The sequence below is a fragment of the Mus caroli genome, chromosome X (assembly GCF_900094665.2).
Source record: "Mus caroli chromosome X, CAROLI_EIJ_v1.1, whole genome shotgun sequence".
In the NCBI taxonomy this organism is placed as follows: domain Eukaryota; kingdom Metazoa; phylum Chordata; class Mammalia; order Rodentia; family Muridae; genus Mus; species Mus caroli.
Genome location: NC_034589.1, coordinates 101,577,467 through 101,603,439, shown reverse-complemented (window position 1 = coordinate 101,603,439; position 25,973 = coordinate 101,577,467). Strand labels below are relative to the sequence as shown.

At 36.7% G+C, this 25,973-nt stretch overlaps 1 protein-coding gene across 4 annotated transcripts; it reads right to left on the bottom strand.

Moving 5' to 3' along the window:
• Positions 1-292: 292 nt before the first annotated feature.
• On the bottom strand, positions 293-21,751 carry Tbx22 (T-box transcription factor 22). 4 transcript variants are annotated; one of them, XM_021153536.1, is made up of 9 exons: positions 21,606-21,751; positions 12,672-12,848; positions 11,925-12,096; positions 11,036-11,137; positions 9,383-9,557; positions 7,985-8,149; positions 7,590-7,654; positions 7,074-7,159; positions 3,734-4,380 (listed from the first exon to the last, which is right to left on the bottom strand). In XM_021153536.1, the coding sequence occupies exons 2-9, from the start codon at positions 12,844-12,846 to the stop codon at positions 3,767-3,769; spliced, it is 1,554 nt and encodes a 517-aa protein (XP_021009195.1). In that variant the 5' UTR covers positions 12,847-12,848; positions 21,606-21,751; the 3' UTR covers positions 3,734-3,766. The 4 variants fall into 4 exon arrangements, with proteins under 4 accessions (XP_021009196.1, XP_021009197.1, XP_021009195.1 ...); XM_021153535.1 differs by lacking the exon at positions 21,606-21,751 and adding an exon at positions 13,155-13,190; XM_021153537.1 differs by lacking the exons at positions 11,036-11,137; positions 11,925-12,096; positions 12,672-12,848; positions 21,606-21,751 and adding exons at positions 293-1,994; positions 10,457-10,667 and having other exon boundaries at positions 9,352-9,557.
• Positions 21,752-25,973: the final 4,222 nt, after the last annotated feature.

Sequence of the window (25,973 nt, the reverse complement as noted above, 5' to 3'; positions counted from 1 at the left end):
ATTGATTTTTCTTGCCTGTTTCAAAGCAAGATACATTGTGTGTGTGTGTGTGTGTGTGTGTGTTGTTTCTATGACAACATTCTTTCCAAGAATATATAAAATTCAACAAGGAAGGAAACTAGTGAATTCATTTAGTTGGATAGAAGTCACATTTATATGTTATAAACTAAATATGAAATTTTCTGGTAAAATTTAAATAAAGGTTAAGTACTAAAGTACTACATTAAAACATGGCCATAAATGGAAGAAAAATTGAATTATATATTTAAATAAAAACACTGATATTTAATTTTATCTAATGTAAGATCATAATTTTATTCCTTTTCATATTAGTAATATTTTAAATTGTTAATTACAGATATTATAGCTAAAATATTACATTATATCATCATGTTCATAAGAATATGATATTAAATCAAAGTCAAAATTCTTTCATGTTAAACAATAACAATATAATATTTGACTAAAGTGTTTAATGCTACAATGCATTGCATTATACTGTCAGAATTTTCTATCATATTTAACTTTAACTCTTGTAACTCTTTTAAGCAGTTAAATGTGAGCCAATAAAGATGTATATGCATTTCAACCAAACACAAAGATGTGATACATTTTCCCGAACATCTGCTCACCATAATGGATGTTTACAGATTAATGTGCAGGACAAATTTGTAAACATGAACATTTGAAACTTTGAGGGGAAATGATACTCATCTTTTTACTCTCAATATTTTATTGAAACAACATGTTAAATTTGGCCAGCCCCACTTGTGTAAATAGTTTTAAATATGGGTATGTTTCAACTGTTCTATGTTATCTCTTCATTCTCTTTTATGTTGCCATCCAAACCATATTTATTTATACAGTTTTAATACAAAATATTATGTAGCTGCAGATCAAATCTAAGAAGATTAAAAGTATACCAAAGTAGTTATATCAAAGCTACTATCACCAGTGACCAAACTATTTGGTTTGTTTTGAACTGCTCCAATAGGCATGCTAAATTTCTGTGAAATCAACTGATAAACTGTTGCTACATGCTAGAATATTATTGTTATTCTTGCTGGCTTACTATTTTTCAACAGAAAAGTAACAACCTATCTTTAAATTGGAATATAAAGCATTGTACTTCTACCCTGTCAATTCAATTCTCAAAGTACAGCATATGCAATTAGATATTTCTAAATATATTTAAATATGCCTCTCCACATAAGTATACATAATTGATAGTGTAGGTCAGTATCTAGTGAGCAAATTTTCAATAAAGCATCTTTCTTTAGGAGTGGGAGAAAAAGCACAGTGTAAATACTTTTTTAAAGAAAAGTAAATATCCCATTGGAGATCACACACACATTATGTGTGTATATACACAGTGTGACATCTTTAATTTATAAAACCATATACATATGTTAAAAGTTTGTTAGTGATATTAAATTAGGAGACAACAATGTAAAAATGTCCTACTTTATACATGATATATATCTACAGTTCTGTTATACAAAACATACTAAATTTGTTGTTAGCATGCATATAAATTTTTGCAAAATATATTTTAGTTTTTATATAATACATTTCAGCTACATTCTGGCTCAGCCAGAAAACTGACTGGCACATCAGTAATATTTAAAAGCTACATTTGTACCTGCTTTATGTGCCATGATTTTCCCAAGGTGCAAAATAGAAATGATTAGGAGAATTTAAGAAGAATCTTCCATAATGTCCAGTGCAGATGCTTGTCTTTATGCATTGTTGGCAACCATGTCATGTTGTCAGCACATAAGATACTGCTGGTTCAAAGATTCTCCATTGAGTCATCCCTTGCTTAGACTAAGAGTTCATTCCTTTTCCCGACAAAAACATACTTCAACCTCACAAAAAATGAAATCATGTCCATCTTCAGTCCATATGGAGAACTCATGCTTGAAAACAGTTGGAACCATCCATCTCTTCACAGCTTGGGAGTTTTAAAGAAGTGTCTTCATTTTCGAAGCACACTACATAGAAGCAATATCATTAGTTAATTTGATCCTAAAAGTATATGACCTAAAATGTTGTAAAGTTATATTTTGGTCTTCCAAAATATAATAGCCATATAGTTTAGGCATCTTATACTGAATGTTCTGAATTCTGTTACACAAAGTCTTATATTAATGTTTAAAATGTAATAAAACAATCTGTTCACTTAGACCTTCAACCAAGCTCAATTTTTGTCATTGATTTTAGCTTGACTGACTGTTCCAGAAAATGCTTTCCTGACCAGGGAATCTGACTTCAGGTCTAAGTTTGACTGAGAGCTGTGCAAGGATAAAATATCACTCACATATTCCTGACTTGATGTGCAAATTAAAAAAAAATAGACACAAGATTTATTTTCTCTAGGTTTATTTGGGGAAAATCACATACCAGGGCAGGTTAAAAACCATATATCTAAATGTAGACTTCTTTTTTCAAAGGAGGAGAGGAGAACATATATATTTATCTCCCAACCAGGTGGAAATGATGGTTTAATTACTAGAATTTGTCACTTATACAGTATCATTTAGCTACTTTTACGTAAGTACTAACAATTTCACACTATGTCTAACAAGATGATTTTGAAAGTTTTTAAAGCAAGACAGTTAGATATGGACAGATAATATTTTTGTTGCATAACTATAGTCACAATATATCAACTCTCTTGTGTTCCATATCATCTGTTTCAGCATTAAATAGTTATGTGCATGAGTTAGTGGTGTTAACAGACCTCAGGCAACTGACAGCTTAGTTTAAGGGATAGGGGCTAGTTGATTCAGGTTTCTTCCAAGTCTAATTTTGTATGAAGGATTTGCCTTGTTTAATATAATTAAAAGTGTGAAAGGACGATTTATGAACTATTTACAAAGTAAAATAAGGTAAGTACCAAACTTGTAGCATTTAAAATGTTGCCTCTTTCTATTAATTACTATTACTAGTGTAATTACATATGCTTAGAATTATGACTGTAACACATAACAAAATTATCTTATATTTAAAGCATTGGTATACACACACACACACACACACACATATATATATATATACTAGAATAACTATAAAATTAATATCTCCCCTAATATAATAATTAAAGTACAACTCAGATACGTTATTTAATTTTCAGTTAAATAACTTCTTGTCAATTAATGAAGTAATCACATATAAGTATCAGATAGTTTTCAAGTGCTCTTTGCATCCCTTCAATATTAAATATTATTCAAGCTACACAGGTTAATGGAAAACAATACTTGGCAACTATGTATACCTTAAAACTTTAATTACTATTCCTTTTCAGCAGCAAAACGATTCAATTTTTGCCATAATTGCTTGATAGATATTTATAGTGTAGCCAATCTTCATAGATAAGAGTGAAATACTTTTATTGTTTTTACAGGATTCTCTCTCTCTCTCTCTCTTTCTTTTTGGTCTTAGGTAATTGATAAAACACGGAGTGAATTAACAATGTTGTATTTGTAGACTTAACTTCTGGCCTTAATTATCACTAGTAGCATGTCTTATCAAAAATATTTATTAAATAACTTATTTGAGGACCCAGGTTATTATAATATCATATTCTTACAGGTCACAGATGACATTATATAGAAATTCTTGTAAACATTTGTTAAGTTACTTTAAAAACAAAACAAAGCAATACTTTTGGTCAAGAAGTTTTTAAGAAATGTTCTTTCTTTTGTTAAAAATAAAGAAAAGAGATGCTTACATGTAAATGTCTTAAAACGTGGATGTTGCCCCATTAAAGGTAATGGTTAATAACTGGATACCAATGGGAATGATCACAGCTACCTTCAGTAAAAGAAATCTCACTGGTACCATTTTCACTGAGGTGATTGGCAACATTTTCCAGTCTAGGTGGCATGGAGATGTTGTACCTATAACAGCCATTAGGAGGATGAAAAGGATAAGTGATTGCTTCTTGGGCAATGGGGTTTGGATGGAAAATGTTTCCAGGATTCTGTAATCCATATAACATTTGATTGGCAGAATGAGATGCTTGTAGACACTGCCCATTGCAGTCTTCATGTAAGCCACTGTTTGGATTGATGATGCCCCTGGAGGATACCACTGGGACTTCCATCATGAGTGGGGGTAAGGTCTGAGGAATGATGAAGCTTGGTAGCCTTTCAGGAGTATGTAAGACAAAAGGTTGTGATCGCCAATAATTAGTTGGACAAATTCTGTAGCAGAAGGGTATGTTGACACTGTGCAGGTATGCATCTGGATAGGTCATCCCAAAGGAGCTTGGAGGTATGCAAACCATAGGTGGAGAACAAGATGGAGAAAGTAAGGAGTTCAAAGGAGAGGGAGCTCCTCCACTAGAGGTCACTGGAGATGAGCCACTGCTTCCACCTGGGAAAAGACAAGTCAGGCTGAGAACAATGAACCTGATTTTCCTGTTCAACCAGTAATCTTATCTATTGCCATTTCTGTCCCATTCTTGGAGTGGTTTTCTTTCAATTTCACAGTTCTTTCAGCTTGGGAAAAGATATTTTTATTCCTCTGACTGACCCGGAATGTGGTATCTCTACTACTGGAAGTACTGCTGTTGTTGCACTACTACTGTGTATCACACATTGAACATTAACTATACTTTATATTTTGCCCAAGAGTTAAAGAAACCCCATATGTAATTTAGCTAATGATATATAAAAGTTTTATATATATATATATATATATATATATATATTAGTTATATAGATAACTATAAATGATATATATCATTATATAAATTGTATATTATGATATATAAAAACTAATGTTTATTGTTTGGGAACTTACAGATTGTTTCAGCATAAAAAGGAAGTAAATACGAAAATAATTTTATTGAAGAACATATTGACAATAATTTTTTTAAGTGAAAATAAGAAATGGAGAGATTTCTATGGTTCTCTCTATCAAGAATTGAAGATAGTGTACAAAAAAAAGAAACATCAAGGTAAGAATTAAAGTGTTCACTCAGTGGCATTCAAAATCTTTTATTTTTAAACACAGTGGTTTTCAACCTGTGGGGTATGCCCTTGTTGGGGGTCACATATCACATATCATGCATATCAGATATTTATATTACAAATCATAACAGTAGCAAAATAAAGTTATGAGATAACTGTAGCAAACAAATGATTTTTATTGTTAGTGGTCACCACAACCTGAGGAACTGTATTAAATTGTTGCAGTATTTGGATGGGTGAGAACCACTGGTTTAACAGATAATAAAAAATCTAGATTCTGAACCTTTTTTTTTTTTTTATAAATGTTCAGCTAATTATGCTTGACTATACTTAATGAAATTGTAAAATTTTATCGCTAATATTGTTATTTTTCTTGAGTATATTTGTATATAAATATACACCAATATTTTAGCAGCAGTGACAAATATCTGTAATAAAGCAATGAAAAGTTATTTTAAAAACTATTACTAATCTCTGATTTGAGTGTGCTTTACACTCTGTAAATGATGAAGTTAATGGTATTTTAAGTGATCAATTAATGGTCATTTATGTCCTTTTTGAAATTAGGTTATTTAATATTTTAAAAGTATGTTGCCTGATGCTGTCAGTTGAACTGATCTAGTAAAGCAACTGTTCATAGTTTTTATGCAACTCACTAAACTACATCATTTCAACAAATAATTATACTTCATTTCTTTACATTACAATTACTTGTTATAACATCATGTGAAACTTTAGTGTAAAGTGGATGTCTTGCTCTATAAATGCAATGTTAAATAAATGTCCATAGACAAGCAACTTTAAGGGAGTAAAAATGAATGGAGACAGTTTTATGTTGTTTACAAATAAAATATTCTATTTATAGTTTGAGTAAATAAACTATTTGAGTAAATAAAATTCCAGAATATTTTACTAGAACAGATGCATTATTCAACTATGATGATGATGCTTTCATCAGGCAATGTACTGCTTGAGAAGAAACACATTACAAATATTTTAAAATACTGTGACAACTAATTTGGTTGTGATGCGGGAAAGCTCATACTGTATGGTTTCATTCATATGTGAAATATAAAAGATGATCTTATGACAACTGAGAACATATTAATGACTATTAAATACTGAGGGAAATGGAGGTCAAATGGGAATGGGCAGATGTCAAATCAGAATGTTCTGAGTTATAATTGGAGACTAGCAAGAAGTTCCCATGTGCTACAGCACAGTAGGAAGTAGAGTACAGTTAACAACTGTATATTGTGCTTTTAGAAACAACACAATGGACTTTGAAAGTTTTCACCATATAAAGGTGACAACTGCTTAAGGTGATAAATATGATTCAAGGAGTCTAAACATTTTGAATGGATATGTGAATAAAAACATCACATGGAACCCCACTAATATACTCACTTTTAATGCATAAATTAAAAAGCATTTAAAAAGTTAAAAGTAGACAAATTGAACCACATTCATGTTAGATTTAGCCCATTTTCTGTTTTTGAAGGTTGAGAGCCATTTCTTGGGTTATTAATAATAATTTCTTAATTGTTATTTTCTGTTTGTAGTATTCATCTTTTACGTTCAGTTTCCCTCCAAGTAGCAATGTGCCACATCTTGTATATGAATTTGTAGCACTATACTTGCATTTATTTCTTCCTAGCTCCTCTACCCTTCTTATCATACATTTTCCTTACATGCTATAAATTTTACAATATGTTGTTACCATGTATCATATGTTCAATGAATTTTTGAAGAATTTGAAAATAAGAGAAACATATACATGGAAATAACCTAGACTCTTCATATAAAGGAATGAGATACCGTGGAATCCATGTATAATGTATGATATCATGATAAATCTGTAAGATAATTCAATAACTGAGATAATCAATATATCTACCTGCAACAAAACTTTAAGTTTCAGTTTGTGTTTGTCTTTGCTTCTTACTTTCCCACATTATAAATACACATTGCTTGTGAAAACACATTTTTTTTCTAGCATATAATTATCCCCTTGAGTAGAATTTGGTATAAGAGTTATGCTTTTTGTTACTATAATATGTAAAAATAAAACAGAAAGTTAAAAGGTTTTCTTACTTTGTGTGTCTGTGACAAAAGTTTTAAAATCCATAGAGAAAGAAGGCATCCATGGGTAGGTCTCTAAAAATCCATCTAAGACACCCCTAAAAAAGAGATATTTATATTTTAGTAATTCCAGAAAACATGTTGTGAATATAATAATTCATATAAACTTGTCATATTTTATGAGTGATCATTTGAAATATTAGTTAGGGTCTCATAAATGTCTGCAAAGTCTACACTAGTAGCTAAGGTTTGAGTACATTTCTGTAAGCTCCACAAGTCTATACTACACAGCATCTTAACACTGGGGTGGAGGGATAATAGAATGAGGCATGATTTGGGATCTAAACCTGGGATTATTTTCCTACCTGTCGAAGTGTAAGCTTCTGAGTCTCTGATTCACAAGTACCCTATCTTTAATACTCATACAAGAGCTACATAAATACTCTGATTGCAATTCTATTTACCTATTATTTTAGTAGTTATTAAAGGGGCTACATAAGTATTAAATTTGATTGCTATGTTACTTACCTATTTCTCCCAGGATCTCTAAATCCTTTGGCAAAGGGATTCCTGTCTATTTTCAGTTTGGTGATCTATGAATTCAAAAGAAAGACAAAGAGAAAAAATGCAGCCCATGTTCTTAGCAACAATGCTGCCACTTTAATGGGGATACTTTAAATAAATGTGAGCACATAGATAAATCAGAATTAAAACAAATTTTTCCTTTGCCTACTGGTCTCTTTTGCCCTGATCTCCTGTTTACTACAAGAACCACATAACTTTCTATCAATTATAACTGGAAAATAAAATAAAACCATGATATTTTTCTCCATTGTTTAAAATGTAATCCATACAATGCTGTTGCTTCTATCCCAATATAGCAGTGTGGCCACTCCCACTTCCTGGAGTTTAGACAGCTTTACCTGCTGGTTTTGGTAAGCTGTCACAGTAGTGAATTCAGTTTCTTTAAAGGAGAATGTTTTAACTCCTTCCGTAGGAAAGGATTCAATCAGGGATAGGTCAATCCTGCTGTCCTGCTCCACCACATGCACACGGGGGTTGTACTTATGCATGGACTGCAGAATGATCTGAGGAAGAAATGGTTAAATGCCATCTTAAACACCTACTTCTCCCCAACACCATCCCCAGTTTATAAACTGCCAGTCAAGACACACCAAAAAGTATGCCAGGAAGGACTGTGTTGTGGGCTTTGGCCCTCCTGGCTGAAGGCTTTCCAGAGGAAGGCACCACAGTGACACTGACACTATGGAGCATATTTCATATCCAGCCTTTCCTGCTTCCAAATTTGGATGACCAAGTGATATGGAAGTATCATGAGGACCCAGTTGACTGATAAGATCTCTCTGGACAGTAACTAATGCTCTCAGATATTGCCAGAAAACTAATATTCCACACCTCCTTGTAATCCTGGTCCTTTTCTTCTTTTGTGTCTGGCACAAGACTAGGTTGACAGGGCCCAAGAAGGAGAAAGCTCAGGATCTAGGGAAACTCTGGCTTTTATAACATCATCAATATTGGATCCTTATCAGTGTTACAGAAGCCAGAGATTTGGAACCAGAGCAATGACTCACTGCAATGAACATTTGCAAGTGTAGATGTGTGGACAGAGGGATAAACTGTGTGACACACTATAGCTTCCACGCTGAGATGTTTGCTATGCTTTGGGGATTTTGTTTGTTTGTTTGTTTGTTTTTGCTGTTGATGTCTGTTTGCTTGTGTGCTTTATTTATCGGAGGAAGGTTGCAAGAAAGGAGGGCAGATATGAAGCAGATTGGAAGATGAACATGGCCTGGGTGGGTGATATAAAACTCACAAAGGATCAATAGAAAGGTTTAAAAAATTCCAGGAAACCTGAAAATAAGCAGGAGCTGAGGCCAGTGGCAGCAGGCTATGGAGACTTCCAGCCTGGCTTCTTATTTCCTCCCCTGCATCCCCCAACACATCAAAGGTACCCATATAACAAATATGTGGACTCTAAGGAAGACAGAAGCCCACAGTGTTACCTAGGAATCCAGACAGCCCTGTGAAGTGTTCCCTCCCATTCTCCCGGGTAGGACACACTCTCTTTAGCTTAAACTGCTCTGTTCTTTGGGGTCTTTGGGCCCTTAAGTTCTCTGCAGTAAGTCCTTCTGGAGTCCAGCACTCACATTACAGCAGCCCTTTGTGGTCTATGACTTACAGATCTAAGAGCTTTGCTCTCAAAACATTCAACACTTACAAAGAAGTGACCTCTTGAGGACTCCCTCTCACCTGGAACCTTAGCACTTACCTCCTCTAGGAGAAACATTGTGCTCACTTACATGGCCCTTGTCATCCATCTCATTGTTGGTGAGTTTCACTCGATCAAAAGAGATGATTTGACGCATCCAGTTTTCTCCGGAGCAAGGGGAGTCCGGGTGGACATAGAATCTGGGAGTTATGCACGAATGGTCAGTATTTCCAGCTACCATCCACTGTGAGCTGTGATACACATACCTGAGGGAATAAAAAAAAAAATGAGTGAAGTGTGGCTTTAGGCTCAGTCAGCACAAAGCAGAAGGATGGGAGACTCCAGACTTCTCCACCCTAAGAGCCTTATCAAAGGTTAAAATGTCTATCCCAAAAGCTAGTAAATAAACAGAAGTTCTAACTTCCTTTTCAAAGAGTGTTCAAGGGCAGCACACAAACAAACAAATGAATGAACGAACAAACGATCAGAAAATATGCATATGCCATCAAAATGCAATGAAATGTCCGGACGCGTAAAAATGGCATGGGATATGAGTTCGGAGTTTCTTCACAGAAACTGGAGCAGGAATCAATCTGATTTATTTTCCCACTGTAGCGATGCCTAAAAAAAAAAAACCCTATGAATGACAAGAGAGCAATAAGCAAGCGCGAGGAACGAAACAGAGAGTGAAGCACTGTCTGCCCTGCCCACGCTTAATAGTTTTAGTTAAAGCCCGTTTTTTTTTTTGCTACGAACCACTTTGCCAGTTAAACTTCACAGCAGAAAACTCCAAAGGAACTCCGCCCCGCGCGTCCTGCAGACTGATTTTTCTAAACTGTTTTCGGTCTCAAACTGTGTTTCCCTCAGCATTCCCCCACCTAAACCAGCGCCAGAACAAGGCAAAATCCAACCATCTGCTTCTGTTTCCTGGCTGAGGAGGTTCCAGCTTGCTGGTGAGTGGCACTTTCTTGCCTTGAGAAGCAGCTATGAAGCTAAATGGGCTCCCCTGCTAGGGCCAGGCACCACAGGCTCCCAAGGTTGACTGCACACAGCTTACTTTGGGCTGTTTTCACATTACCCTCCCCTTCACTTCCAGAGTTCCCAGTCAAAATGTCCACAGGACAGAGCTTCTTAAGCTGCTAGCTCGAAAGGTTCTGATTTGTACCTATTTGATCCAGCCTAGTTAAGACTTCAAGTAAAAAGCATAGTAGAATCCCAGCACCGTCTGAATCTTGCCATCCCTTCAGGTAAAAATCTAAAAAGAGGACAAGAGATGGGCGAAAACCTAGCCCTAACCCCAGGACCCTACCATTAGGTTTGGGCAAATCCTGGCGGTATTTGAGAACCTGACCAGATTATAGCCTGTTCCACCTTGAATCTAAGGCATTTCTCCTGATTTTTTTTTTCGAACTGCTTGCCTCTAGGATGCCAGAGTACAAATCAACCACAGCTTACATATTTAAGGCACAAAGAGTGGGTAGGCAGAAGGCACAATACTGAGCCATTTAACATCAAGTTCCAGGAGGAGGGGATAGAAAAGACCAGCCCTTCCATCACTTTGAACCCAGATTCAAATGAGAAAATTCAACTATTAAAGTCCAAGGATGAACAATCCTCTCTCCTCACTATGTATACTTAAAAAAAAAAAATCCTGCTGTCAGGTGTCAAGCTGCAAGACCTGTGCCCTCAGCCCATTTGGACCTTAACTATGTAAACTGGACTATCCTCATATCTACCAAGTTACCTATAGCGTTTGGAATCCACCGGTACCACGTCCAGAATCACATAGTACTGCTTCACAGGATCCATCCCTTTCACCTTGATCCGAACAGAAGGAAACATACGTCTGTAGGAAAAAAAAATAGGGGTTTGGCTAGAAACTAGAACCTGAGGTGTGCTATATTAGCTTTGTTGTGAAGGCAGATGAGTTGTGGACAAATAAAGTCAGAACTCTTCCCTTTTCATAATGTGCTCAGGGAATGGCATTTGTTATGTAAGAAAAAGATAATTGATTTAACAAGTCTGAGATTTCCTAGTGGTATAGAATATCTTTATGAAAGGTCTTCATCCATGACCTCCCATGCGGTATTAAAATTATAAGAAAGCAAGTAGGACAGGAGAAGTTTCATTTCTTTTCTGTATTTAGAAGAAGGGCATGTGAGGTAGATTTTTAAATGGTTGAAATTAGGAAGGATAGTTAGGAATCACCGGACACCAAAGGATTAGCTTGTGGAAAGGCTGACTTCCTAGTGGAGTGAGCCAGGACTGAGATGCTGGAGGATGGTGGATTGAGTATTATTTTCTAGGCTTGCACTGAGAGGCTGGCCACAACAATAAGAAGTTGGAGGGACATCTGGCACTTGCCTGCCTACACAGGTCTGGAATTTTGCATACAGTACACAGGCAGGAATTGGAAGAGTGAGTCCTTTGAGTAAAGATGTATAGGAAAACAGGAGTAGACCATTTGATGCAGATAGGTACTTCTCAGAGCAATAGATGGAGTAGTCTGTGACTTTCTAACATCTGCCAAGGAATGTGAAGGGGGAGGAGCTTCACATTAACAAAACTGGATTCTCCTCCTGAAGTGCCTACTGTGTGTGATTCAGGGAAGTCACTGGCCCAGCTGAACGAACCTGCCCGCCTTGGTAATGATCATCTCAGTGCCAATGTCGTGGAATCTCTTCCATAGGTCAGATCCCTGAAGCTCCACTTGGATAACACTTTCTTCTTGCAGACTTTCCTGGCTGTTGCTCTCGTCAGAGCAGGAGAAAACAGTTTTTGAAGATTCTGCCTTGAGTCGCTTTTCTGCTAGACAGGGGATTTGAGAGTTTGGGAAGTTGCACACATCCTTTACTCAGGAGACTATCTTTGAACTGAAAGTCTCCCCACCCCATTTCCCAGGAAGTCTGTTGTATAAGTTCCCCACAAAATCCTTTGTGATCTCTTAATGAAGGAGGGGGGGCAACTTGCATCCCATGAAAAGTGGGGCACTTAAAATTCTCTCTACCCCAACCTGCCGTAAACTGAACCTGAAGGTAGATTTTCTTAGGTTTTGGGGGGAAACCCTGCTTCTTACTAAGAACAGCCAAATTTGGCTTTTAGGATTTTGTAAGAAGTGTGTGAATCACTCCTCTAAAACCAAGTGACACCCTCATTTTCATTGCAAACAAACCATAGCACTTCTAGTGAAATTCAGACTCTCTGAAATTTGTTCTAAAGTCAGGTGGCTAAGGTGTTCCACAATCCACAACCCCACTTGCGGAGCCGGCCATGCCAGGACATCCTAGCTGCTGTGCAAAGAACAGGCAAAGAAGATCGATCCAGCCAGTGCGCACAGGAGAGAAGTGCTCCGGGTACCGGGGCTGCTTGAGTGTACTTACCGGGCTGTTGACTGTCCCCAGAAGGGCTCCTCAGTATCTCCTCCCCTTCCTCCACGAACTGCTCCTCCTGCAGCTCAGGCTGCATCTCCTCTCTTGGGTCTTGAGCTTTTCTTTTGCTGGGTCTCCCCATTAAGGCCTCCACGGAAAAGGCGTGCGCGCGCGAGCTCAGAGCCATCCCTGGAGGGGAAGAAGTGAATGCGTGCTGCAAAGTTTCAACCTGAGCTGGGCTGGGGAGGGAGGGGGAGAGGGAGGGCGCAGATGAGAGGCTCCGCAGGAAAAGCTCACAGAAAAAGTCTTAAGTCTGAAAACGAACTTTTGGATCCGCACTCGACAACAGAAATACCTCCCCGTCTGTTATATATGAATATATTTTTATTTAAATAGACAAAATAAAAGAGAAGAAAGATTAAACTTGAGTTGAAATCCTATGAGGTGTAGTCTCCCTTTCTTTTTCGTTCTCCCTCTCAGTGGGCACGTGTGTACCATCAGTCCTCAAATCCTTGTTACTGGGACCTGTCAGAAGCCAGCGACTGGCAAATGCTCGCCTTTTAGGGAGCAGACCTGCCACCAAAGGCGGCTCACGACAAAGTGATTGGGAGATACTGTTGTATCCAACTGAGTGAATGCCCAGTCGGTCACAACCTCCACTGTTTTGGAAGCTGTTGAAAGTAAGAAAGGACTGTGAGTGACACTTCAGAGTCTGATAGGGAGGAGGGGCTGGGGGTGCTTGGAACTGGGCTCCAGATAGGCAGGAGGGAAGACACAAGGTTACTGTTTTACATTAAGATTTCAAACTCTAAGACATGTGAAATAATTGCACACAAGGGGCCACTTTTCCAAGAAAGAGCAAATATTACTACCAGACTCAAAAATGGATCTAGGATCTTTTTCCCTCTCCAGTAACCTCACTGGAAACCAAGAAGAGAGTGAAAGCTTTCAGGGCTATGTAGTTATAGCCTTAAACTGGTAATGTAGGTTGTTGTGCCCATATAACCTCTTTTTCTTAAGGGGAAAAGCCCAAGCAGTTTCAAGAGAATCCCACAGTAGAGTCAAATACTAATGCCAACCCGTGACTTGTATACATTTGTATATATACTTGCATATATTTACTTCTGCGGGATCTTTATACCCTCTTCAAATTCACACAACCAATCTGAAAACACAGCCTAAGGTCTAGAGGGATATCAGCAGCAAGTCAAAGCCTTTGCTCCCAACTATGTGTTGAAAAAATATAAGTGCTGAACTATTAGGTAATTGGTTTTTGTATCTTCTGGTATACCTTCATGGGTTGGCGTTTGGTTGTCCTTAAAATCAACAACATTCTTTATGCTCAGAAGAGACTACCATTATCATTTCCAAGGAATATTGGTTTTGTTTTGTTTTTGGTTTTTTTTTGTTTTTGTTTGTTTGTTTGTTTGTTTTTCTTTTGAGACAGGGTTTCTCTGTATAGCCCTGGCTATCCTGGAACTCACTTTGTAGCCCACTTTGGCCTCGAAATCCGAAATTCGCCTGCCTCTGCCTCCTGAGTGGGAGTGCTGGGATTAAAGGCCCGGCTCTTTTTTTTTTTTTTTTTTTTTTTTTTTTTTTTTTTTTTTAGGAATACTGTTGTCTGCAAATGTGAAACATGTTTGCCTATGTAGTTGTAATTTGGACAGTCACATTTCATCAAAAGTAGGACATCAAGCACTCTTAGACTATTTGCACATTTTAGAAAATGTTCCTCTGTTCTCCTTTGATATATTTAGTTAAAGGATATTGAAAGTCAGTTCAACTCCAGTTACAATAGAATGGAATTTGAATGAACTTACAATATCTCAATACCAGGGCTCAGAATGAAAGACCTTCAGAGCATTTTTATTTTTTCAATTTCAACTATGTAACTGCAAACTCAGATTTTCCATAAGATGATTGTTAGAGTGGTTGTGGGTCATTCAGCCTTGGGGGTGGGGCATCCTCAGACAACTGAGAATTTATTAAAGACTCTAATAATGTTGGATGCCACAGCAAAGACTCCCTTGTAGCTTGAATGTTATTGAAGGGTATGATCCAATATAGAGATGTGAAGAAACTACATTTATCCCAGGGATGCAGAATAAAACTGACAAGGAGAAATCCAGTGTATGAAGCATTTGGGTTGAAAACATAAACAAGGCTGGATATAATCTTTGCCCCAACTCATGGATATTTCTTTCTTTATCTGCAAAATATTTGTTACTAATTGTTATTAATTCTTAGTACACACACACACACACACACACACACACACACACACACATATATATATATATTCTTATCTAAAAGGCACAGTTCAGAAACAGATAAGTCAAGAGTTTATTGGTTAATTTTAGTTTGCTAACAACCATATAACATTTGAATTATTTTCGCTTTGTCTGATAATTTTCCTGCTTTTGAACCTGATTATTTTTATTTCTCAAAGGCAGGTCAAGGGAAAGACAGGGGAAGCTTTGGTTAGTAGAGATTTTTGGAGAGATTTCTATGAGTTAGGTAAAGGATGTTTGTTACAATGTTGGCTCTAGTATTTCACGCTGTCTACTCTGATATGATTTTCTTTAACCAAGGAAATAGCATATCTTGGAATATAAATTCCTGTATTACAAGAAATGTCTTCCTTAATATTTATTATATGCAAGTAATTTAGTCATCCAGAATGTTCTTATTTGTGTAACCTAAACCTTTCCTATTCAAATCCTTCAAAAATAGTTTCTCTGTCATGGCGTGGAAGTGAAAAATGTAGAAAGAAGATTGGAGACTTAAATATGCATTAACAGGCATAGAAGTCATGATTCTTCATGAATATGATATTGTTATCTAAAATTATAGGAAAATAATTTGTATCTCTACCAAATGTAATATGTTATTAATAACTATAAACAGATACATTATTAAAGTTTATGAAACAAAGTATGAGAAAATGTTTCTAGTGAACTGTAAGTATATGGCAAAAAAAAAACATATTCCAAAGGGGCTCAGTCTACCTAGAAGAGAAAATATCCTAGGCTCTGCAGTGCTTACTAAAATGTCGATACCAAACCTATACGTGGAAATGTTGCATCTCTTTCATTAAGGGTTAGTTATTTCAAATGTATCTGCCATGTGTATGTCTGTCTCTTTATTCTCAAACAAATAAAATTAGAATTTGGAGCCTGACTGAACACCTATTGTTCCTATTTTGTCAGAAGCACAAGCAACTTCATAATGGAGACTGTTTCCTTCAATGGATAGTCTTCCTTGATCTCCGTATCTTTTATTCACTACCCAAGGTTAAGATGAGTTATGTATATACAAACTTACTGAATGAGAATCAAGTGCAAGGTCTTCCTCTTCATGACTTTTTTGTAGAGATCTAAAAAGACAACGAACCCCACAGAATGCACAGCCAAGAATTGTCAGATATGGTCTGCCACCTCATACCATTTGCATACCTGAATTTAACATTTCCTGAGCCTGCCACATTTCATGAAACAGGAAATCATCCTTGTTTGCTTATGCAAGTTTCAAATTAATTTGCATCAGTTAGGGACAGAAGAAATCCTGAAAGATTACATTCACATTGATAAGGTTTCTGGAAGACTAACTTGATATCTAAGCCTTCCTTTCCTCTTTCTTTTATAACAAAAGTAGCTATTGAATATCTGAGGATTATAAACCTCTAATACAAGCTAGAATCTTAGATGAGTAATCTGGGTTTCTACACAATCTCCCAGGATTATGGTAATAAAAAGGGAAAAAGCTGAATAAAAAGGAAAAAAGCATGGGTTCACATGGATCTAGTTCAGAGTCTGACTACTACCTTCTGATTGGCTTATAAAAGTCTTTTGGGTGGCATTAAACTAAAATTTCCCCTAGGCTTGTAAGCTTTTGCCTATAATATTTTCATCAGAGAGCATGTTTCTGTAAGAGAAGAGATATATGAGAAGATCAAGCACAATAATTTGTACAAACCACTTAGCACAATGTCTGGATCAGGGTTCATGGCTGTTTTCAACATTATAGAGGTAAGAAAAGGTAATTTCAAGAACATGTTAATTTTTGTATCAGCTATGCATCTGTACATCCTTTGAGTCCACATCCTAGAAGGAGAAAAGATTCAGGTCAATGCCTAACTTTTAGTTAAATCTTTTATTAGATTCAAAAGGTCAAATGTGTTAAGACTAATCATCCTTAAATTGAGAACTTTTTAAATAATTAAAATCAATAAATGAAACAAAAATATTGTATTTGGATTTAAAAAGTCCACGATATATATGCTTGGTAGAACACATACTTTGATTTTATTAACTTTGCTTTTGTAATAATGCTTTTGGTATTCTCTCAATGCAAGGCAAGTACATATTCTCACATAATTAAGTGGATTTGCAAATGATAAGCCATTAACATATAACTGTGTTCTTACTCCAGAGACTTGAAGAAACTGCTGTAACAAATATTAAATAAAGTCTTACAGTGGGTCCTTCAATTTCTGGTTTGCATTAATTTGGTATGATCTCTTAAGTTCTGTGAACTTATTAATATAACAATTGAGTTATGCATTGCAAACATTGTTAACATTGTTCCTAGGGAGAGTTGGAGAACAAAGAGAAGGGAAATAAATTCTTATCTTGACTAGTTGTGTTCTTCTCTAGGGGAGGAATGGAAACATTAGCTGAAGGAAACATTATTCTATGAAATTTAATTATATTTTATTACCATCAAATTCTGAAGATCTTCTTGTGATAATAGAACATTAGGATTAGGCTCATTTTTTTTTATCATACTCAAAGCTATATAACTTTTTCCAGTTAACTCATGACTTAAATCTACTAGATTTTCTCAGTTTCTTTTCAGCAGTTTTGTCCTCAGAACTATAAGGATAATTTTATTCTTGCATAATTTCTGATAAAGACAAGGGATAAAAGAATAAAACGAACACACAGGATGACCCTACTATATAGTGACCTGAGTAACTTCCAGAATAGATATTGTCTATTCAGTTTCTTCAGAAGCAATCATGGCATACATAATTAAAAACTATGTGTGTTACATTTTTCAGTTCCCACTCATTAAAACATCAAACGAGTAAAAACAGTACACATTGTTTGTTACCATTCTGTTGCACTAGTGAAGCTGTTATGATACCATATGCTAATCATGTACATGTACCAAAACATCACCTTGTATTCCATCACTATGTTCAATTATTTTATTATTACAGTATTGGAGTGTGATGTCAAAGCTTATGTCTTAGCATGTACAGGACCCTATCTTCAATGCCCAGCATCTAAGCAAATAAGCAAACCAACAAAATTAGCAGAATATTAAAAATATGGCCAGCATGGGTCACTTAAAAAGGAATACACCATGTTTTCCAAATGAATTACTTGAAGGTATTGTGGAGAACCATTTCATTTCTCTAAAGTTAAGTGAAAATATGCTTTTATAACTGTGTTCCACGTACCTTTTAACCAAATGATATCTCAGATACCACAGATATCAGTAATAAAACAATAAATGTAAATATGGAGAATTATATTATAGGAACCATTGAAATTAAAGAAGCACATTCTCTTTGTATTTACAATATTTAAATTCCTAGAAGTGGAAGGAAGAGCAAAATCTATGATTATGTGTGTTGCCAAAAGAATGTCAGCACTGGAACCTTTATGTTATGATATATGCCCTAAAAACATATCACTTCAATTATTGCTTATTTAGAATATTTTTAAAAATTACATCAGTAAATCATCTCAGTAAAATACCTGTAACTTCTCAAACTCTGTGTTTGAGTTTGTGCTTCTGTGTATCTAGCCTAATACTTGACACACATGTCATTATCAATAAGAATGATATATAGCATTCAACTACATATTTTATGATAGCGTATCCATAATTGTTCAAATCATGTTTACATATTGCTCATGGAGGGTGATAGTTATTAATATTTCAATGCAGTTATGCAAATGGAATTTAGGTAAATAGTTGGATTACAGGGTTCAATGTGCTAGTATTTTAGTCATTATTAAAGCAATTGATATCAATATTCACAGTGGATTCCAGATAGGGTTTCTGATATACTTTATCACATGGAAATGAATTTTGAAAATATCAGTCTAAACTAATGACTACTCAATATTTTATATTTTGGTTGTTAAACTTTCTATGTTTTCCTTTTATAAAAATGTATTTTTTTCTTATACAATATATCTTGATTGCATTTTCTTCACCCTCTACTCCTCCCAATTTCTCTCCTACCTCATCCTATCTGGAACCACTCCCTTTCTGTCTCTCACTAGAAAAAAAACAGGTTTCTAAGAGATAAAAACAAATAAAAATAAAACATAATAAGATAAAACAAAGAAACATCACATCGAAATTTGACAAGACAACCCAACAGAAGGAACAAAACTCAAGAGAAGGCACAAGAAACAGATACCCATACTTTCACCCACAGAAGTCCCATAAATATACTACATGGAAAGCTAAAATATACATCTTTGAACAAATAACTCTAAATGAGATGCCTCCATCAAATCCCTCCCCGTAAAGCTCAGGGAATCCTGTAGAAGAGGTGGCAGAAAGACTGTATGAGACAGAGGAGATGAAGGACAATAGGAGAACAAGTCTCCCTAAATAAACTGAACAAAGCTCATATGAACTCACAGACTGAAGCAGCAAGCACAGGACCTGCACAGGTCTGCACCAGGGCTTCTGCATGTGTATTATGGCTGTTAAACTTTCAGTAGTTTTCACTGGCAAGCATATACATTTTTATTCCCTCCTTCTCTAACAGCCATCTGTTTGACATCTGTCCCTGTCTTTTTGACTAGAGTATTTGTTTAAAAGGGTTTAGTATTGTTGTTTTTGTTAAAAGTACATGTCAGTGCAGGTGCTTGTGATATCCAGAAGAGGTTGAATCCCTTAGAGCTGGAGTTACAGGCAATGGTGAGGTGCCTCATGTGGATGCTGAGAATAGAATTCAAGTCCTCTGAAAGAACAAGAGTTGCTCCTTAATGGTTAAGCCAGCTATTATTCATCCAGCCCTGACTAAAGAATAACTCTTGATATTTTAACTCACTTTTACTTTTTCTTTGAGAAGAAAAAATTCTGAATAAAGTTATTTGTGTTTGTGTATGCTGTGAAAATTACCACTGATTTTTATTTATAATATGTATGAGGGCATCTGTAAAGTGCTTATAAGCATTTTCTTCTGCAATGATTTTATTTTCCTGGCTGTAAGTTCTATCTACCTCTCACACCAGAAGAGGGCATCAGATCCCATTACAGATGGTCGTGGCTATTGGCTCAGACTCAGGACCTCTGGAAGAGCAATCAATGCTCTTAACTACTGAGCCATCTCTCCATCCAGCTCAAGGATGAAACATTTTGTTTGTTTGTTTGCTTGTTTGTTTTAAATGTGATGGTAACTTTATGTGATACAAATTTGTTGTCTTTGTTATGGGAGTTGTACTAATTAACTCAAGTCACTACAATAAAGGCAATAGGAGGAAATGTAAGGAAATGTAAGGGGCTTGACAGGAATGTCTCAGTTTTTTTTTTTCCTCCAGAAACAAGAAAGCAGCCTTAAGGATGTAATACTCACTGACAGAATTCTCAGAGGGTTTCTCTTCTGTTTCTTTGTGCTTTCTGTTTCTATATGTTTGTTTTAATTTATCTCTGTTATTTGTTATTGTATTTGAGTTTTCTCCTTTGGGTTTCTGTATACCTCTTAATTTCTAGCTTTCTATCATTTCTTTTCCCCTGTATTGTTCTCTCTATGTGTCTCTGTCTCTCCTTGACTCTGTCTCTGTCTCTCCCTGTCTGTGTCTCTCTCCTCTCTCCATTAATATATCTTAATTTTAGTTTTCCATATTTCTCTTTTGCTTCTTTCTCTTTGTACCCTTCCCTCAATAAGAGGCAGAAAAACTGGAAGCAAAGGGATTCATCGCAAAGAACATACAATAACCTCTGTAATATTCCTTTCACTATCAGCTATTTTCTGTAGTACCTTTTATGAATCTCAAGGAAGGAAGGAGTATATGGTGTGCATTCTCATGCAGTGGGGGAGGGATGAGCACGTGTTTGTGTTTGTGTATGTGTGTGTTACAATTACTGTATCTGAATAGAAGATCTCTAGAGAAAACAGGAACAAGTAAAATATATCCTTTGGTAAACTCTGCTGCCCCTTGTGGGCTCAGTGAGTACAAAGAGGCTTAGGGGGGAAAAAAAGGCATCAGCACTCACAGACTTCATCCATGGTCACCTCTCAAAATTCACCACACTGCTAACAGTCTTCCATGTTAGCCACACTCTCACTTTTCAACAAGGCACAAGCATTTGTCTTTACTCCCAGGCTCTGGAAACTCACTTTTTCAATCCTAACTTAACTGAGGCATAATCTCATCTTCTTCAGAGCCTTTTGTCCTAGCTAAGAGGCAAAACTGTACTGGTATTTTAGATATTAATTCTGTTAACAGACAAGCTAAGTCTAATCTTTCTTTATTTTTGAGGAGCACTCATTACATTTCAATCTCCAGAGGACTGCTCCGCAACTTTCCTAATTCTGTACCCTTTAATGCAGTTCTTCATGTTGTGGTGACCCCCAAACCATAACATTATTTTCACTCGTACTTCATAACTGTAATTTTGCTACTGTTATGAATCCTAATGTAAATATTTTTGGAGAGAAAGGTTTGTCATGGGGCTTGTTGCCCACAGGTTGAGAACTGGTCCTCTAAAGAGTAGGGGTTTCAGGATCTCTGCCAGAGTTTTCCAGGTAAAGGAGTATGACACCAACATGTCTGACTTCAACTGGATCTTCCTAATCTGATAGATGTGACTAGTGATATCTAAGAAGAATGCCAGAGGCTATAAGTAACACATTTGCAGAAGGCACCCAAAGAAAAGCAACAGACTAGCCAGAAAGGTGGGGGTATTTACCTGGTAGGCTAGAAGCAGCAGTGGGTATCTCTGTGTCCACGATGGTAACAGCAGATGAGTCTCAAGCTGAGCTCGTCCACTTCAAGGAAGACCACACTAGCTCTTCTGGGAGCCCAGAGGTCACTCAGCCTACGGTTGAAGCACAAGTGAACTGACTGTACAAGATAATGTGAAGTTTTTGCCAGCAGTGGGAGGGGCAAAACTTGTTACTTCCTAGGACTGACACTGCTGGCACATTCTTCAATACAATTTCAACCTGCTTTGGCTCAAGGTCAGCCTTGAAAGCACAATGGCATGATTTTAGCCTTCAGGGCCTCGGGGGTGCTGCAGGGACCTCATCTCTGTCTCTCCCTTTGTCTCCTTGCCTGGCTGAGTCCTTGTCTGAGCTTTAGGTTGGCATACTTAGAGGGAATGGTAAGGAGGAGGGAGAGCCTCACATGACTGAACAAACAGAAGATGTGGATTGGCTTTAAAGTGCAAAATTCTCATTTATATCTCAAGCAGATGCATCTACAGTTGAAAATCTCTTTTAAGCCCCAACCAATAGCAGTTTAGCAGCTTGACAGGTGAGACCCCACTCCACAGATGCCCTCATCCTCATTTCTTAGTTAGTAACTTAAACACAGTGAGCCCAAGAAGGTTGTCTGGTAAGTCCTGTGACCTGGACAGTGTGGATATTGTGGATCAATGTCTGTTTAGTCTCCCATTCCCCAGAATCACACATCCAAATGATTACTTTGTCTTTTCATATATTTCAGAGCATGTTTTATTTTATTATTTTTTTCTGTCAGGTTTATCATCTCAGGAGTGCTCAGAGAGAATTGTAAAAGACTATGACCTTAATCTGAGTGATCCACAGTGACTTCAAGAATTTTATCCTTCATTAGAGAGGTTCCCCAAGAAAACGGATTGTTGATTGGTATACATTAATTGGAACAAAGCTTGAGCACTTTTCCTTAGATTTTTTCTTTTTCTACTACTGGAGGCAACATGCTTTTCAAGGAAGGAGGATAACTTCTGTTGTCTGGCATTTGGCTACAATGCAACAGCAACATCCTGTGCCACCTGACAAGGTAAGAAATCTCTTCAATGAAACCCCCGAGTAATGCAGGTACATGGGATCTAGTGACTGAAGGGCAGTGATTCATAGCTTGCTCACAGTTAGGCTCCACATTGTGATGGTGAGATGTATGAAAATCCTGTAAAGAGATGCCCAAATTCTTGAAATTTCCAACAAAACTTTGTAATCAATATCTAAAGAGTTAGTGTGATAGTTTCGAAAGTAATTTTCTTGTGTTTATTACCTTTTCCCCAAGCAAAGTAGAAGAGAAACTTTGCTTCCTGCTCATGACTTTCCTATGATTTGTTTTCAATTTTGAAATATAAAAATATCGCTGTAAAAAAAAGTAATTTTAGCCATTTTTCCCATCGGGAAATCAGAAACAAAATTTTAGTGTTTTCACAGTTTCTAAAATGTGTGTCTGTGTGTGCATGTGCATGCGTCTGTTGCTGAGCATGTAGGTATATGAGACCAAGGAATGGAGGCTGCAAAGGATAAAGGAATAATATGCCTGCCTATCCGTGAGATAAGGAGTATTTTGAGACATGGACAAATCTGTTTCTGGTCCTTGTTTCATGTTGGGAAATGTGTTTCCTGTCGTAATTGGAGCTATTCACTTTTGGTGATATTTAAAACGAGCCCAGCTGAGTGGAGCTGATGTTTGGTTAACCATGAAGGAAATGGCTCTTGATCAGGCAGGCAATTACCAACCAGATCTGATCACTTCCCAAGGAAAACAAAGAAATTTGTAACTATTTTGCTTCTGTAAGAATGCACATGACAATTATTATGAATGAAATAGTTGTGTGTGTGTGTGTGTGTTAGCAATAAGCATTGGAGAGAGGTTTGGAGTCCCATCACAGGACTATTCTGCGAGCTTTTTAATGTCTCTTTAGTGTGTGCAGGGTAAGGACCATATGCAAGTGCCTGCTGGTGGTGGGTTGCCAGCCTATGGATCTGAAGAGGTTAATTTGTCCACTGGAGTAACTTGAAAGATAGGAAACATCTTCCTTCTTAGGATGTCCTTTGTGAAGTCACAGTACTCCTTTTCAGGTTCTCATAACCAAGTAGTATCTGATTGTTCAGTTTAGGCCTATAGGGTAAGGTGTCAGAACACCAGACTCTAGAAGTCCACAGAATTTGGGTTGTTAGTGGGGAAAAAGTTTGCCAGACCTTGCTATAGCACACCTACAGGTATATAAAGCAATAACGCAACATGCCTGCATGTGACATAGGTAGGCAATGCCAGGAGAATTAATCGACACTTGATGGCTTTTATCAAAAGTATTTAGATTTCAAAAAGTATGAAGAGCTTGGTTTCCCGTGCAAAGTTCAGATTACTTTAACAGCAGGAGATACTAGGCCTAGATGTGTAACTTCTAACAATAACCAAAAAGATGGGACATTAATGCTCTGGTGAGCTAGCAATTCTTAGGCTACCAGACCCTAGTAGAGATTAGAAAGGGTACAGATAACTTAGATATCAGAAAGAATAAAATCTCTAAATTCAGCTATCATTCTATAGCCCTCTCTTTCCTTAGATCCTTTCAGTGATTCTTAGAAAGAGAAGCTGCATAGGATTTGGTCCAAACATAGCTGTAGCCTCTCTTAGCTGACAGGAAACTCACAATATCTTCTGGCCTTGCATTTTTGGTACTAATCCCTGAAGGCAAACCTATGCACCAGAGTAAATAACTGGGTGGTATAGAGAATTCTCTGCCAAGAGCTTAGCTTTAGTGTTCTGGCTCTATAAAGGCTGGATCTTTATTCAATGAATCAGTTCTGGAGGGCTGGCTCTGTACTCCAGATCTAGCTCCAGGATGCATTTTGAGGTTTTCAGAGACTGCTGCCATTCATCCGGGCTGCCAATCACTCCCCACACTAGGTAATAATAAAGTTCCTTCAAGGAAAACTGAGTCTTTTCTTTTCTTTCTTATTTTAAACATTTTTTAATTGAAATGTTTTCACACAATATACTTTGATATGTTTCCCTCTACCCTAATTCCTTCCAGAACCTCCCCCACTTTCATACGCATCCAATTTTATATTCTTCCTCTATAAAATAGCAAACCAAAATAACAATAAACAAATAAGAAGCACACACTCACAACACTACAAAAACACAAAAACAAAAATTAAAAGACAATGACCAGTGAGAAAAAAAATATGCTCTAAGAAAGGAAAATAAGACAAGTCTCAAAAATACTATTCAGTTTACTTTGTACTAGTCAAGTACTCCTGGGCCTGGGGCTTGCTCTGAGGTATAGTCAATATAACCAGTGAACTGAAGAAAACTATTTCTTTCTTTTGCAAGCAGCTGTCAATGCATATGGTTCTTGGTTAGACGTGGGTGTCCATGGCCACCTCCAACTTTCAGTTCTGTGACCCTGTCTTCTACCTGTGCAGACCTTGTGCATGCTGCCAATGTCCTGTGAGTTCATATGTGCATCACTCCTGTTTAGTCCTGAAGACACTGTTCCCTTGGATTCATCTATTAGTTATGGCTCTTAGAATCTTTCTGCCTCCTTTTCCACATAGATCACTGAGCCTTTAGTGGAGGAGGGCTTTGATGAAGACATCCTATTCAGAACTGAGTGCTCCAAAGTCTCACTCTTTCTGCACAATGCCTAGTTATGGGACTCTGTGCTAGTTGGCATTTATTGCAAGAAGAAGCTTCTCTGATGAGGGGTGAGAGAGGCGCTTATCTATGGGTATATCAGAACATCATTAGGAGTCATTTTATTGCTGTGATCTTTTAGCAGAATAATAGTATTAATACTATTAATAATAGTATTAGTTCACGACTTGCCTAAGGTTCTTGGCCATTTTACTAGTGTCAAGTAGGGATCCTATCTCATGTGTCTTAAATCCAATCAGAAAGTTGTTAGTTACCCTCATAGCACTTGTATCACTACATTGGATTTCAGTGAATGTATGTATATTTTGGGAAGCTTCTACAGTAGTAGACGTCCATATGGTTTTCAAATTGCCTTTAGTGTTAGGTGTCCCTCCCACAATTCCCATTTTGCCCTTCTCTTCCATCCTTCTCACAATTTAAAAGTTTTATTTTAGTTTCTAACTGGACTGTTTTCACATACTTCTTAGAAGCTTTGCTACTGTTAGAGCTTCTGACTTATGACTCGGTTTCCCACCAAATCCTGAAAGACCCATGCATAAGCATGATCCATGAGATAACTGGGTTGCTGAGGATTTTATTTCATGAGAAATCAACAACTCTTCAGATGCTTTTCCTCTTTAAGAAAATGCCAACCATACTTTGGGGACTTTTGGGATAGCACTGGAAATGT